At 42.5% G+C, this 17011-nt stretch overlaps 1 protein-coding gene across 13 annotated transcripts in view; it reads right to left on the bottom strand.

Moving 5' to 3' along the window:
• Window positions 1-17011, bottom strand: part of ENOX1 (ecto-NOX disulfide-thiol exchanger 1) — a 545438-nt gene that overhangs the window by 12848 nt on the left and 515579 nt on the right. For all 13 annotated transcript variants that reach the window (XM_039251548.1, XM_039251538.1, XM_039251540.1 and 10 more), the window contains one exon: window positions 9626-9728. In XM_039251548.1, the coding sequence (XP_039107479.1) occupies window positions 9626-9728 (103 nt within the window). The remainder of the gene's footprint in view (window positions 1-9625; window positions 9729-17011) is intronic.

Below are 17011 nucleotides of genomic sequence, written 5' to 3' on the forward strand. Positions count from 1 at the left end.
TTGGCCTTAGTCTGAGGACAGAGAACCGAAGTGTCTAGACCATTGCTCTCAGAGACCTGATCTCAGAACACTGCTTGTATGAGGTGTTTCCTGGTTTGCAGTGAAATGAGGAAGATGGAAATAATTCATTGCATTTCTCCATAATGCTAAAACCTCAGTTTCCAAAGACCCGTTTTTCTTATAATAAAAAGAACTACCATTAAGAAAAAAATATTTGTAGGGGCGCCTGGGTGGCTTAGTCGGTTAAGCGTCCGACTTTCGCTTAGGTCATGATCTCGCGGTTCGTGGGTTAGAGCCCAGCGTCGGGCTCTGTGCTGACTGCCAGCTCGGAGCCTGGAGCCTGTTTCAGTCTGTGACTCCCTCTCTCTCTGACCCTCCCCTGCTCACACTGTCTCTCTCTCTCTCCTAGAAATAAATAAAACATAAAAAAAGAATTAAAAAAAAGAAAAAATATTTGTTTTGAGAGAGAGAGAACAAGAGTGAGCAGCAGACAGGGGACACAGAGAAAGGGAGAGAGAGAATCCCTAGCAGGCTCCGCACTGTCAGTGCAGAGCCCGACGTGGGACTCAATTTCATGAACTGTGAGATCAGGACCTGAGCCAAAATCAAGGGTTGGACACCTTACCTACCTACCGAGGCTCCCAGGCTCCCCAAGCACTACCATTTTATTCTGAGATTATATTCCTCCTTTTTTGGTTAAAATGTCCTTTTATGAAATAATGGCAGTGGTAAAAGTTAACACTGATAGTTTTAATATCTTTAAGTGGCAAATAGCCATTTTCATACACTTAAGTGGAGTTGTTTTATCCCCCTCCCTCACTTTAATTTCTATTTTAAATTTATAGATCTGGCAACTACTTCCCTGTATCTTTGAAATTCTCAAATCTGGTGAAGTGGCACTGTAAGTAATTCTGATACTAGTGACTTAAAGTACAGAAGCTCATAAAGGACTTTAAAAAATAAGTTTTTTTTTAATAACACTTTTATTTGCATTTGTTAAGTGGGAGAGGGGGGCAGAAATCTTTTTTTTAATGTTTATTTTTGAGACAGAGAGAGACAGAATATGAGCAGGGGGAAGGGCAGAGAGAGAGGGAGACACAGATTCTGAAGCAGGCTCTAGGCTCTGAGCGTCAGCACAGAGCCTGATGTGGGGCTTGAACTCATGAACCACAAGATCATGACCTGAGCTGAAGTTGGATGCTTAACTGACTGAGCCACCCAGGCACCGTGAGGGGGGCAGAATTCTTAAGGGGGAAACTCCTGTTTCAGGATGGTGAATGGGGTTCTCCCTGCTTTCCCAGGCTGAGGACAGGTGGCACTGTGTCTACTACTTTTCACAGGGAGCCTCTGATAAATGGCAGGCAGTGACCTCTGGCTTTGTGAGGAGGCGAGCGTGTTCCTTTCTTCTCCTGGCACACAGGTTCTCCCAGGCAGGGGAGGGGGCACTCAAGAGAGTGGCTCACAGAGCCTACAGGGGTGCTGCAAGATGGGGGCGGCATTCCCTTCCTTGGCTGGATGTCTACTTAGGCAGCAGACCGACTGATCAGCCTTTGGAGTGACAAGCATTGAGTGTTTTTCCACTGGGGTAAGGGAGCATCTTAGAAGGTGGGGAGGCTTAAGCAGTTGTATGAGTAAACCACCCCAAAGGCCCCAGCAAATAGAGAAAAACATTTTTCATATTAATATCTCCACTGGACAGAGACTTATCGCCACTTCCTAGATAACCCACAGCCTTTCCTGTGAGCATCCACGGAGTGTTATGTGAAGTTAAATGTCTTCAGCAGAATATACAGAACGAGTCAGAAGCGGATCGGTGCGAGGGGATGGGGGAGAGGTTGGTAACTTTGGCTTCGGAGACGAAGTGTGGAAAGAGGAAATTTAGGGATACCAGCAATGGGAGGACCTGGAGCCGCTGCTTTAGTTGCCTCTGTGATGTTGGCGTTTCTCTGTGTACACACTCCCTCACTGGTTACCGTCTGTCCCCCGGGCCCAGTCTTGGGTTCCCCAGGGAACTCTGCCCTCGGACAGTCTCTGTGTATTCTGGTTCAGTACTGGTAACAGAGTATACATGTACAGTAAGTGTATACTGAATGAATTTTTCCTCTAGAACTAAAACGAGCCAGTATACTTGTTTAAAATTTCTACTGTTCTATTAGAGGTAAATGGGGATAAATAAGAATGTTAAAAATGGCTCTAGTACTAACTGATGATGTAGTAGTCTTTCAAAAATCAGGTAACTTTGAGGCATTATTCACTCCTGATTCCTGCCCTGTTATGGATTCAAAGGACAGAGCAACCTGAATGTTTTGGTCATGGAAATTTTTATTTAAATTCTTTTGCTTGGGGCACCTGGGTGGGTCAGTGAATTAATAAGCATTCTACTTTGGCTCAGGTCATGGTCTCATGGTTCATGAGTTCAAGCCCCGTGTCGGGCTCTGTGGTGACAGCTGAGAGCCTGGAGCCTGCTTTGGATTCTGTGTCTCCCTCTCTCTCTGCCCCTCCCCTGCTTTTGCTCTGTTTCTCTTTCTCTCAAAAATAAACATAAAGTTAAAAAAAATTATTTTGCTCATAAAGTTAAGGGGAACATGCTTGTATGATTTCTATATATCTTTCTAAAATCAGATTAGAAATCCTGACCCAGTCATGAATAGCTTTCCTTAGGAGGATATTCAAAACCATTGCTGTGGTAGCTGATATTAATAAGCCATTAGCTTTTCTTTATAAAAGTAGACTAGGTGCCACTGGATTCATTTGGGGCCAAAGGAGGTAGTTAAATAAAAGCTTCCCAATCTTTTCCCATGGATGGCAACTCAGCTCTTCAGCATTAGCTAGAGATACAGCAGAAATGGGAAACATTAGTCATATCCTCCTCCCTACGCCCACCCTGCTGCTGCCCATCAAGGTATCGTCACAGAAGCATTAGTCATGCCGTCTGAGAAAATGTAGTTTCTAGGCCCTGGTTTGGGATTGGATTCATTGGGCGGGGTGAGGTGGGGCTTCCTGAATAATCAACTAAAGCCTCTTTGTGGTTCCTTTAAAAGAACGGAATATTTCCTGAGAATGGAAAAAAAGGTTAGATATAACTCATAATCTAATGGAAAATGCTACAAACCCAGAAAATGGAGACTGTTTTATGGTCCTCTGGGAGGGATCTAAAGGCTTGGTAAAAAGAAACCCTCACAACGGAGGGTGGAGACCTTAGCCATTACTGAACTGGTGGATCTCCAAAGGGTTAGACAGACTCAACTGTTGGTCTTGGCTGTTTCCATGGAGACGTACAAGTCTCCATATTTCGAGATGAGTTTCCCAACCAGGAAAGTCCAACTTTAAGTAGCTAATTTAAGAAAATAAAAAAGGAGTGGAGGAGGCTGTCAGCACTCTTGAACTTTTTGCACATCCCAGGGCCTTACAAATGGCTCCAGAAGGACACACAAACCAGCCCTATAGAACCTGTGGCAAGCCCCTCATTGGGAAGGCCCAGTTAAACAGGTACGTAAAAGCATTTTGAGGTTTCTCCATCAAAATCATCGAGTTTATTCTCAGTTTTAGATCTCACTAAGACTAAGGAAGCGGCACTTAAATTAGCCAAATAGTACTCGATTTTTACTGCTTCATGCACTCATTCTTCAACATTTCCTTAGCAGCATTTAGGTGCCAGGGACATGCACTGCACAAGACAGACAGGGTTCCTGCTCTTGGGGAATTTATATTCTAGGTAAATAACACAGGATAAACACAAAGATTAAAAATAAAAAAAATTTTCAGATAGTGGTAAACATAGTGAAGAAGCCACAACAGGTTCAAGCATGGTGGAGTGTTACTTTATCCCGGGAAGTCAAGTGAAGGTAAAGTTTCTTGTGTCAGATGAAAAGGAGCCAGCCACAGACAGCCTGGGGAAATATTTTTCCAGGTACAGCCAACAGAATGTGCAAAAGACCTGAGGTGGAAATGAGCTGGCAGGAATAAACTTGGCTTGAGAGTCATATAGCAAGCATTTAGAGGGAGGTGGAGAGCCAGATCATGGAGGACCTTGAATGAGAGTGACGGGTTTGGATTAAATTCTAAATATAGCAGGAAACCGACAGTAGAGTTCTAAGTCGGGGCATGATATGATCTGAATTACATTTTTAAAACTTCATTCAAGCTGCTGTTTGGTGAACAGATGGAAAGGAAACTGAGAGACCATTTAGAAGTGTGCACAAGACCCGAAGTGGTAAGCAATGATTTGGACCAAAGAGCAGTGGACATGGGCTGTATGTGAGTGCATAGGCTTGAGAGGAGGAGCCCTCGGTATTTGGCTTGAGCTGGGTGGTACCATTTCCTCAGATAGGGGTACTAGGGGAGGAACACTTGAGGGCACAGAAAAGGATGGAATCAAGTGTTCTGTTGTGGCCTTATTAGATTTGGGATGCCCATTAGCATCTAATGGAGATCCCAAATGGCATTTGGAGATGGTATAAATTTGTGAGTCAGTGGCAACAAAATGGGATTTGAAGACAAAGCACTCATTGACTGAACCCTGAAGAAGCCCCAAATTTAGAGGTTAAGCTGAGGAAAACTCATCAAAGGAATCTGGGAGGGCACGATCCTGGACACCGGACAGGGAAGACGCCCTGTGGAGTCTGGGCTCCCACCAAGCCACGGGCCTGTGGCTACGCTGAGCAGCTGCAGAGTGATAAAGCATCTATGGGTTGGGAAGCGTCCACTGTGAGAAGGTATGTGTTTTAAAGGTATGAGGTAGTAGAGTTCCTGTTAATATGTTGATGTTATCAGCCTTTGCTTACAAATACAATCACTGCCGAAGGGGCAGTGCCCCTTTCCTAATAGTCCTCATAGATTACAGACTCTTGAGTTGAAAAAGACCATCTAATCAGACCCTAATCAGGGATCAGAGAGTAGTGATCCCACACTGTGATTTGGTCTGAAGCTTTTCAGCGCCTTGGGATTCGAACACGCTTTAATTTTCTAAAGAGCAGTTTGTGCTGCTTTTGTGGTGAGTTCCGGACCTGATCTTGTAGGGTTAGTTGCTGTAATTGAAAGAAAAAAAAGTTTAAATGTCTGTCTGTGGGTCTTATTTTAACTAAACTCCTGAGACTATATCATTTGTTCCTTGTGTCTGAAATGGTCTTGACGACTCCCTCTTTTATCCAGAGAGACGCTATGCATCGCTTCAGGACTCGTGCGGCTGCTCTTTCTTCCGACAAGGCATCCGTAGGGTAAGTAGCCCTTTCTCTGTGTTTCTGATTTTAGTACAAACCATATTTCATTGTCATTCACTGCTTTCTTCCCCTCTAGTCTAGCAACTGAGGGAAGAGATCATCTTATCGCCACCATCAGCAAAACACGGGTTTGGGCGTCTGGCAGGCAGGTAGTTCTCAAAACATGTCCCCCAGGTGGCTGTTTCACTAGCACCTGGGATTCTAGTTAGTTTTATCATAAACAGAATCCCTGTGTGTGGGGCCAGAGACTGTGCCTTTTAAACAGGCTGCCCAGATGATTCTTTTCCACAAGGAAGGCTGGTAATTTTTATAGTAGGCTCTTGACAAATGTTTGTTGATTTATTGATATGGACATTTGTGTCTCGGAAACAAGATTTAGGTCAATGACTCATTCTTTATGGTCACTAGCTTTCAGAGAAGCACGCACTTCCCAGATTACTTTTCTCAGGTGCGGCCTAAATATAGCCTCAGTTCTACTCACTGACAACACCAAAACGTCACCATTTAACCTTTTTTAAGTGTATTTCTCTACAGCCCATTCATCTGCCTAATACTCATGTATTTGGGGGAGTGTTCCACTTCCAATGTAGACGGGTTGTGCACAGATATGCAAAATGGTGACAGTGATAGAAATGTGGCTGTGGGGGTGGGGTGACGGAGAGCAGCGTCCTGGCCATCTGTACTGTGAACGTGCTGATTTGTAGCGGTGTCAGGATGATCTGTGAAGACGTGTGCCTTACCATTAAGAATTTGAGGGCTGTTCTCAGGAGTTGGGGGAAGTTTTGCAGAACAGATACTTTATAAACAGAGTTGTTGAGAAGGTTCTGACTCTACCTGGATGTGATTTACAGTGATGACTAGCATTGGCAGGGTGTCAGGGCTGTTAGGACTGGAAATCTACTGTATTAGAATTAATTGAAAAGGAAGAGAAGATGGAGTGACACAGACCCAGAGTCACACTGTTAGCATCTCCTCAAATGCTATTTGCCTTCTATACATTTTTTTGGACCCATTCTTCATAACAGTAGCCAGTGGTTTCCAGAGCTTTGGTCCTAAAACAAAATTATTGTCTCATTCTATTCCATGCAAGTTGAGTGCACGCCAAACTCAGCGTGGAGGCCATATGTGAAGTGAACTAGGAGGTCTGGCGTAGACACTAGACTGCATCGGGCTGACCTAATGGGCAGTTGCCATAGAGATGTAAGCTGTAAGTGAGTACCCCGCATTGCCTGCCCCTCATAAAAATATATTCTTTTAGGTCCAATGATACGTTAACCTGTATTTATAAGCATTGATTATAAGATAATCCGGAACTCACAATAATCAAGTGCTTTCCAAAGCCCCATCTGTTTTAGCTGAGTGGGAACAGCACTAGATCCCCATTGCTTGTCAAGCAGAAAGTTGAGCAGAATGATTGAACTCTCAAGGGACAGGCACAACTCCAAGTAATATTATCAGTGAAATCCCACCGACCTTCTGTTATGTGTCTCTAAATTCTATGTCTTAAAGATTCCAGTTGTGTGAAAAGGACAAGAGAATATGTGGAAAGAACCCAAACTTTTGTCCAGAAAGATGAGTGTCACCGATAATCACAGACAGCTTGGACTGCTTGTTGTTTAGGAAGTTCTAGCCTCAGTTTTATGTTCTCTCTGTATGAAATCTATTTGAATCGTGTGTTTCCCACTCCCCCCTTTTCTTCCAGGAAATCAAGATTTGTGCCACTGTGCATTTTTATATAACATTTGTATATCCCCAGAGGGTGTTATCTGAATATATTTGCATATAGGCTATACTACAGGTACCCAGATGTGATGAGGATTTTGCTAATAAGTATTTCCAATTCAAGGGAGATTTTTTTTTTTTCTGTGCCCCTGGGCCTCCTAGGCTAGATTAGAACAGGCCCACTATAACCTCTATATGGGTTTAATTATTTCAAGGGAAGATTCCAGCAATACTGCAAACAGTATTCCTAACCTTTCCACGTATATCAGAAGTCCAGAGGACTCTGAGCATCATTCTACCTACAAATATTCTTCAGAAAAGAGTAGGTCCAGCACCAGAAACTCCTTTCTCTGTCTGGCTTTGTCCAAAGCAGCTCTGGACCCATGTTCTGTCCCCTTCTCAGCCCTTCTCTATATTGCAGACGTTGAAGGAGCAGTATTTGTGATTCCAACATTCAGGTTTGTACAAAGTACGAATGGCCAAATTCACTTAGCAGGAGACAGCCATATCCTTTAGCAGGATCCATTCTGCCAGTCTTGGAAACTCCTTTCTACCTTGGCATTCTTCTGGGTGATTACTATCTCTCTGACTACAAAAGTAAGTATCTAGGTATTCTGGGGGAGGGTTTGGCCAGGGAAATCACAGCTGTGTTAAAACTTTCATTAAGTAAAATAAAATATCGAGGTAGAGGGGTAATGGAGAAATGAAGGGGGAAGAAAAAACCACCTCCTAACCTTATTTTAATCAAAAACTTGGCTCTGCCCTTCCTTCTAACTAAACACTCTCATACATTGATTTAAATGAGCGTCAATTGCTAATATAGGTAAACTAGTTCCAAAGACCAAAAGTGAGTGGAAAAATCCTAGAAAATTTAGTGTTGGTTCTGCCTACTGGTAATTGAAGATTCTGACTTACTAATTTTTATAAATGGTTTTAATTATTTATTTTGAGAGAGTGAGCAGGGGAAGGAGAGAGAATCCCAAGCAGGCTTCACCCCATCAGCACAGGGCCTGATGTGGGCATTGAACCTATGAACCAGGAGATCATGATGACCTGAACTGAGACCCAGAGTCAGACACTTTGACTAAGTGTCAATTTTTTTTCCTAATACTGAAGACATGGGCAGAGTTAAGATGTTATAAATGAAACCTCTCATCTACTCCTATTAAATTATGGTGTGTGAAGTTTTTAAATTTTGAGGTAGATGGTTGAAAAAACTGTGTGTGTGTAGTAACGATTTAGGAGACATTATAAATGAACTGTGTTTTCCGAGTAGAATATATGAGGAGAAGCAATCTTTAGTGAGAGGCGGGAAATTAAAACAAAACATAGACCACTTGAAGTTTTAAAACATGGGAATGAGTCTCTATTATTCAGACTTAAAGAAGGAACATTTACTACTGATCACCATGTGCTTTGTTCATACCCCGAACTCGGGGGAGATCACGACTTTGTCACACTGAGCAAAAGAGAAACCGTTGTCAGAGTTTGACACATTTTCCAAGAGAAGAAAAGTCCAGTTGCCAACTACATATGGGTTCATTTTGGGTTCCTGGGACTGATAACACATCAGCATGTCTTATGAAACTCGTGCATGGCATGTTATTGCAGCTGTATATCATCAGGAGAAAAAAATAATTGGTTTTCCTTAGAGTATCTCTAAGTTGATGTCATATTCAATAAACCTGTAGTTGGAAAATCTATATATGATGGATGAAGTTTGGACTGTCTTGAATTTAATTCCTCCCGTGCCAGCTTCTTCAGGCCCTGGTGTACCTGTCATTTTGAGGTGAGTGCATGCATTATTTAGAAAATGTATCCAGGTGCTCCTTTTGCCAGAATATGAACTATGGAAGAACAATTTGTCTCACACGTGCAACAGCCTCATTCTTCACTCTTAACTGTGCCAAGGAGGAGCCAGTTTAGACTTGGAACCCCACACCAGGGTCAGTGCCAAGGTGCAGCTTGAATCAACGGTGGGCCTTACAGAGTGAGGAGGACTCTGGAGACAGGCCCTAAAGAGACCAGCTTCTAAAGTAGGGTCCCAGGCACATCACCAACATATCCTCATCAAGAACTCTTTCTTGTAAGAATAAGTACTACTTTTGGATCTGCTCATGAGGACTCAAAAGGCAGCATTCAGAGCTTTGTCTCTGGTCCAGACCAGGGGGGGGAAAAGTATCCCTATTTCCCCTTCCTAAGTGGCCAGCTTATGTAATTTGTCTTGGTTAAACTTGGGCAGGGACCCCTGGATTTGCACAGCAGTGGGAGTCTGGATGTCCCCATACCGTCAGGATTATAGACCTGACCTCGGGATGCAGCCTCTTGAGCCTCGGGGTCTGGCTTGAATGGGAACTTTTGGACTGGACACAGCCTGGCCTCCTGTTGGAAGTGATGTGTCTAAATTTTGGAATTCAGATTTGTAAAATGTGGGATGCATGACAATCTGTCTTCTCATACTCAGTTTTATGTTGTACAGCCCATGAACCCACATGGGTACAGAAGAGCAGCCTGCCGACCTTGGTTTGTACATCCCTAATTTGAAATGTAAGTATAATGTAATCTTGGCAAAGTTCATCTTACCTGTGGCCAGAAGGCAGAGCTGTTTGCATTGTTAACGAAGTGGAGGTGAATTACTTTAATACCGGTTAAGACAGCAGACAAGGAGAGCATAATGTCCTTACCGATTAGCAAAGCTTCTTTCTCTGATTTTAAGCCTTGGCTTCTTTTTTCAATATTGTTCTCCCGGTCTTGGTTGACCAGTGCGACTGTCAGCACGTTGATTTCCTATGAAGTTAAAAAACAAAAACCATAGAGGTATTCATGTAGGTTTTGTGAATTTCAGTGAGCCGCCAGGGTCTTCTCAACTCTATGAAAAAGGTCATCACTTCCATTTATAACTGAACATCAACTTTTATAAGTAATTGATCTCTGTGCTCAATAATAAAAGAGTAATACTAAAACTTCGGCTCTTAGCTGCTGCTCCCAGCAAACCCAGTAACTATGCAAATGTGGCAGATTTGGCATAAATTATCATAGGTTTCTGTCCGTGTTTTGATTAATCTCTGTGAGCAAAAACTATTTTATTGTAGCCACTTAAACGTGTTTTTATTTCAAATATAAAAAAACTTCCCGCAAAGCATGCACACACTGATTTACAATACTGTGCTAGTAACTTGTATGTGCATGTGGAGAAAATAGGGCCTATTGGGAAGGTGAGATAGGATTGTTATTAGAAGTGTTTAAGTTGAATAAGTAGATGTGCTTACACACAACTGCAAAAGGTAGATAAAGCAGAGGTTGAAAAATTCTTTTCTTCGGAAACTAAAAATGAAGAATTATACAACGAACCAGTAACATGTGGAACACTGAAGTTGAACTATTTTTAGTTCTTTCTATGGTCTTTTCTATTAAGAAACAGAGAAGAAACATTTAACCTCTCTTCTCCCAGAGCTGATATTAGGATTGAAAATGGAGAATGATTTAATAGAAAATCAAATGCAATGATCAGAGACCTATTTAAATGGGATAGAATCATTAGGGTGGTTGAGTCTTGGAGGGAAATTTCTCACTGAAAGCCGGGTCTCAGAGGAGGAGGAGCAGATTGAGCAGTTAAGGATACTGTCTCCATTAAATGATGAGAAATCTGCCAGAAGGACAGAGGTTAGTAGGGAGGGACAAAGGAGAACCTAGAAGATCTGGGCCAAAGGTTTGGCAGGCGGTACCAGGACAGGAACTGGTTATAGGGACAGATACTGATCTAGTTAATACAAATTGCCACAAATGGCCAGATAAAAGAATATGGAAATAGCTGGCAGCATGTCAAGAGCATGAACTCTGTCTGAAGGCATTCAAATGAAAGAAAGAAAGAAAAAACAAACCTCAGTGTATGTCAATCACAAAAGATCTGTGAGCTGAATTTAACCTATGAGCTACTACTTTGTAAATCAGGGCCTTCTTTTCCTGGCAGTTTCTAAGAAATCGCAACTGGTGATTGCTATCTGGTGAACATTTTGGAGGCTCCTCTGAAGGTCCTACTTACCTGCTGAAGATGGAGTAAGAGGTGAAGACGAGTAGGGTAAAGAGTTAAGGGAATTATATGAGGTTGGGATAGATAAGAACGAAGATGCGGGTTGGCTAGAGGGTACGTGAGGCTGCCCATGAGGACAGGGGTCAGACTGGGTTTAAAGCAAGGCTGGAGCCAGCTCCATATAAAAGGCCATTCAAGATGAAGATGTCCTCATACTTCCAAAAGGGGGTCTTGGGAATCAGCCCCAGAAGAAACGTAATCCAGAATTTTAAAACAGAATAAACCTAATGGTCGATGAAGAGGAGTTCCAGGAAAGATGTAGGAATTCCCTCTGTTATGAAACAACATGGATGGGCTTTAAGGGCAAGAAGAGGTTCAGGAGGATATTACAGAGGATGATGATTGTATCGTTTAAGAAAAATACAAATAACAGACCTCAGGGATTAGTGGAAACCGTATTTCCAAGAAAGGGTGATCTGTTCACAGCCTGAATGATAATTGGAGCCAAATGAAATTACTGGGAAGAGTTAAGCAGACAACAGGCCCACATTAATTGGCAAAACCGAGTGATGTCCTGGAGCCATCACACAGTTGAGGATGCAGGTTTAGTAAAGGAAGTACACCATAGGGGCAGGCAGTACCTCAGGAGCCAGCAAGGGCAGAGCACACAGAGACCATTGTCCCATATTCAAAGCTGGAGGGGGATGTCGAGCAGGTCCCAACAAATGCTACAAGGAGCCTACCACTGACTGTTACTTTGATGCTGACTTAGGGTTGGGCAAATGAAGAGGGAAAGATGAGTCCTAGGAAATTTCTTTCAGACTGAATACTGCAGCCCATGCTCTGCTAACCACAAACAGGGTTCTCCTCCATGGTCACTGTCAGTGACGCTGGAGTGGACACACCTCTCTGTAAGGCTTCAACAGCAATGCAGTAGGCCTGACTCCAACAGAGACCTGAGGCTTGGCACTACTTCAGCCTTTGGGTACCACTGTGGGTTCTGCCCACGGTAGACAGGTTGCTGCTTTTTTGACTCCTCCAGCAGGGAGAGCTATTCTGGGAAGAGCACAGAACCGAATGAAACTGATCAGGCAGGCTCCAAGAAGTGCCTGGATGTTGTAATACGTTGGGGTCGAGAACCCACTAAAGGAGAACTATCATTTCCGTTATAGAGCAAAGGGTGTCCAAGGATACTGAGAGACTTGGGACCACAACATCACTGGTGAAGTGACCAACCTGTGACCACTCAAAAGCTGTACTATTGACTAAGTGCCCTGGAGCCCAAGCTGGCCTCAGGCATGGTGCAGAAGCTCAGACTCGCTCTGGTCCGAGATGGAAACACGGGAAGACCCTGAACTCATCCCCTCCATTGAACACACCAAGTTACACCTAGTTATAGAATTAAGAGCTGACTGAACAGCTTCTGCACAACAAAAGACAGAACGGCAAGAGAGATGGTAAGGAAGGGAACCCCATCCCTGAAGTTGAGAACAGCAGTGGGGAGGTTAAGTACTGAGGGCTCTGGAACTCCTCTGTCCTTAGACACAGAAAAAAAAAAAAAAGCCATGGTTTAAAAGAGCGACTAGCTAGGGGTCGCCTGGGTGGATTAGTCAGTTAAGTGCCCAACTCTTGATTTTGGCTCAGGTCATGATCTCACAGTCTGTGAGTTCAAGCCCCATGTGGGGCCCTAAACTGTGTCAGTGTGGGAGCCTGCTTGGAATCTTCTCTCCCATTCTCTCTCTCAAAATAAACCTAAAAGAATATTTTTAAAAGAGTGACCAACATATAAAAGAGCCAGCCCTTCGAACTCCACCAAATGTGGAAGAGCGGTGGGAACACTCTCTGGGTCAGAGGGACGGGAGAACAACACGGCTTATGTTCCTCCTCCACCTTAAAAGCATAGACCAAGTGAGGGTCTGTAGGCTCAGGTCCTCTAGGCAAACATCAGCCCCCGATGCACTTGGGCACGAAAAAGAAGAAAAAAAAATGCCACAGTTTAAAAGAGCAACTAGCATATAAAAAAGCCTGATCTAGAATTCTGCCAATGGTAGGGTAGCTGTGGGGGTGCTCTCTGGGTGGAGGGGGCTGATCTGCAGTCTCCGCTCACTCCCCCTCCCACACACCTTGAAAGCACAGAGTGATGCACAGTCCTGGCCTGCTGCCTCAGTGAGCCCTGGACCCCTAGCCCACACCAGTACCAGCCAACCCACCAAGGGTGCGCACACTGGGACATCCTTGGTTAGCGCTCACTGCAGCTCCAGCCTTTGGTCTAAGGTCACAGGCACAAAGCCCCCCAGAAGACTCAAGGCCCATACCACCTTAGCTTCTGATGGCTTGCTAGGGCACCCCCAGTGTAGGGCACTCCAGAACATTTGGCTGACGTGTGCTTGAGATCCAGCTGCCCTGCCAGGGTGCCCCCAGCATGGAGTACCCCAGGAACCTCCAGCCCATGCCAGTCACAGCTCAAGCCAGCCAGCAGAGATTACGCAGCACACACCGTCTACCTAGAGGATGACCATATACAAGGTAATTCCTTCAAGTTTAGGAGAAGTAACTATTCCACCTAATCCACAGAAACAAACACAGAACGTTAAGCAAAATAGAGGAATATGCTCCAAACATAAAGAACAAGATAAAACATCAGGAAAAGAACTAAATGAAATGGAGATAAGAAATATGCCTGATAAAGAATTTACAGTAATGGGGCACCAGGGTGGCTCAGTCGGTTAAGCATCCGACTTCGGCTCAGGTCATGATCTCACTGTTCATGGGTTCGAGCCCCGCATCGGGGTCTGTGCTGGCAGCTAGCTCAGAGCCTGGAGCCTGTTTCAGATTCTGTGTCTCCCTCTCTCTCTCTGACCCTCCCCTGGCTCACGCTGTCTCTCTCAGAAATAAATAAAACATTTAAAAAAAGAACTTATAGTAATGATCATAAAAATACTCACTGGGCTGGAGAGAAAAGTACAAGAATTCAGCGAGGCCTTCAATAGAGAGACAGAAATTAAAAAGACCAATCAGAATTGAAGAATACAATAACCAAAATAAAAAACATGGTAGAGGGAATCCATGGTAGAGTAGCACAGGCAGAAGAACATAGCAGCGATCTGGGAGACAGGGTATTGGAAAGAACGCAAGCTGAATGGCAGAAAAGAATTTAAAAAAAGAAGGCAGGTTAAGGGGTCTTTTGGACAGCGTCCAGCAGACAAACATCTGCATTACTGGGGTCCCTAAAGAAGATGGAGAAAGGGGAAGAAAATTTATATGAAAAAATAATAGTTGAAAACAACCCTAACCTAGGGAAGGAACCAGACCTCTAGGTCTAAGCAGCACAGGACATTTCAAACAAGATGAACTCAAGAAGTTCCACACCATGACACATAATAATTAAAATGTCAATGGCTAGAGATAAAGAAAATTTTAAAAGCAAGAGAGAAGCAAAACATTTCCTCTCGAAGGAAAACATATATAAGACTGTCAGCTGATGTTTTCAGGAGAAACTGCAAGCCAGCATGGAGTTGGCATGATATAGTCAAAGTGCTCAAAGGGAAAAAAACCTACAATTGAGAATACTCTTCCTGGCAAGGTTATGATTCAGATTGGAAGGAAGGGAAAAGTATTTCCCAGACAAACAAAAGAAAGGAGTTTATCACCACTAAACCGGCTTTAGAAGAAATGGCTACATGAGCTGCACTAAAATATGAATCAAAAGATACAAAATATAACAGAATATACATAAAACATGAAGAAGGGGGTAAAAAGGGAAGAGAAGGGGAGGAAGGTTTTTTTTCTTTTAAGAATATGTTTGAACTTAAATGACCATGAAATTAACATAGACTATTACATAGGCTATTTACTTAGGATATTATATATAAACCTCCTGGTAACCACAAACTCAAAACCTCTAATAGATACACACAAAATTAAGAGAGAAGCCAAACATACAACTACAAAAACTCATCAATCATGAAGAGAGCAAGAAAAGAACTAGAGAAGAGCTCCAAAAACAACCAGAAAACAAATAACAGTGGCAATAAGTATATACCTATCAGTTAAATGTGACTGGCCTAAATACGCCAAGAAGAGCAGCGAGAGCGGCAGAAAAGATAAACACAAAGCAAAACAGCAACAACAACAACAAAAAACACAAGACCATCTATATGCTGCCTACAAGAGACTTACCTCAGACCTAAAGACATACACTGTGAAAGTGAAGGGGATGAAAGAAACATTGACCATGCAAATCAAAGCAAAGCAAAAAACAAAAACAGAGAAAAGCTGGGACGGCAATGTTTGTTATCAAGACAAAATAGATTTTAAAACAAAGACTATAATGAGACAAGGGCATTAGCTAATGATAAAAGGATCATTGCAACAAGATGATATAACAGTTATACATATGTATACACCCAACACTGAAGCACCTAAATACATAAAACAAATGTTAATGAACATCAAGAGAGACTCTGATGGTAATACAATAGGGGACTTTAACACCCCACTCACATCAATGGATAGATCATCCAGGCAGAAAATCAATAAAGATACAGTGTCTTTGACACACGAGACCAGATGGACATAACAGATATACACAGAACATCTATCCCCAAACAACAGAATACACATTCTTTTCAGGTGCACACGCAACATTCTCCAGAAGAGATTGCGTTAGGTCACAAAACAAGTCTCAACACATTTAAGAAGATTAGAATCATACTGTGCATCTTTTCTGACCACGATGGTATGACACTGGGCATAAATCACAGGGAAAATACTGGAAAAAACAAACACATGGAAGCTAAACAACATGATATTAAACAACCAATGGGTCAGTGAAGCAATCAAAGAAGAAATAAAAAGTTACACTGGAGACCAGCGAAAATTAAAGGACAACACAGTCCAAAATTTTGGGGATGTAGTGAAAGCAGTTCTAAGAGGAAACAGAGTGACACAGGCTGACCTCAAAAACAACAACAACAACAAAACAAAACAAGAAAAAGCTCAAATAAACAATCTAACCTTACATCTAAAGAAACTGGAAAAAAGAATAAAGCCCAAGGTGAGTGGAGGAAGGGAATGATAAAGATGAGGACAGGAATAAATAACATAGAGACTAAAATGAACGAACGAATGAAACCAAGAGTTGGTTGGTTGAGAACATAAAACTGAGAAACCCTGAGCCAGACTCATCAAGAAAAAAAAGAGCGGGACCCAAATAAATGAAATCAGAGTTGAGAGAGAAGACAGACCTGATACCACAGAAATAAAAAGGCTTTTAAGAGAATACTATGAAAAATTACATGCCAACAAACTGGATAACTTAGAAAAAGTGGATAATTTCAAGAAATATAATAATCTTTCAAGACTGAACCAGGAAGAAATAGAACATCTGAACAGACTGATCACAGTAACAAAATTAAATCAGGAATGAAAAAAAACTACCAAAAAATAAAAATCTAGGAGCAGAAGGATTCACTGATGAATTCTGCCAAGCATTTAAATAAGAGGTATTACATATTCTCATCAAGCTCTTCTAAAAAATAAAAGAGGAAGGAAAGCTTCCAAATATATTCTATGAGGCCAGCATTACCCTGGTATCCAAATCAGACAGACACCACAAAACAAGAAAGCTACAGACCAATATCCTTAATGGACATTGATGCAAAATCCTCAACAAAGTAGTAGCAAACCACATTCAAGAATACATTAAAAGAATTATTCATGACACTCAAAGGGGGGTTACTTTGGGTTGCAAGGTTGGTTCGGTAGTCACAAATCAGTCAACATGATATACCACATCAACAAAACAGGATAAAAAAATCATAGGAGCATCTTAGAAGCAAAAAAAGCATTTGACAAAATTAAACATCTGTTATTGATAAAAATTCTCAACACAGTGGGTGTAGAGAGAACATTCGTCAACATAATAAAAGCCATATATGAAAAACCCACAGTTCTGGCACCTGGGTGGCTCAGTCAGTTAAGCATCTGACTTCGGCTCAGGTCATGATCTCGCTGTTTGTGGGTTCGAGCCCCACGTCGG

This window comes from Hyaena hyaena, unplaced genomic scaffold, assembly GCF_003009895.1.
Source record: "Hyaena hyaena isolate Hyena2069 unplaced genomic scaffold, ASM300989v1 scaffold_394, whole genome shotgun sequence".
Classification (NCBI taxonomy): domain Eukaryota; kingdom Metazoa; phylum Chordata; class Mammalia; order Carnivora; family Hyaenidae; genus Hyaena; species Hyaena hyaena.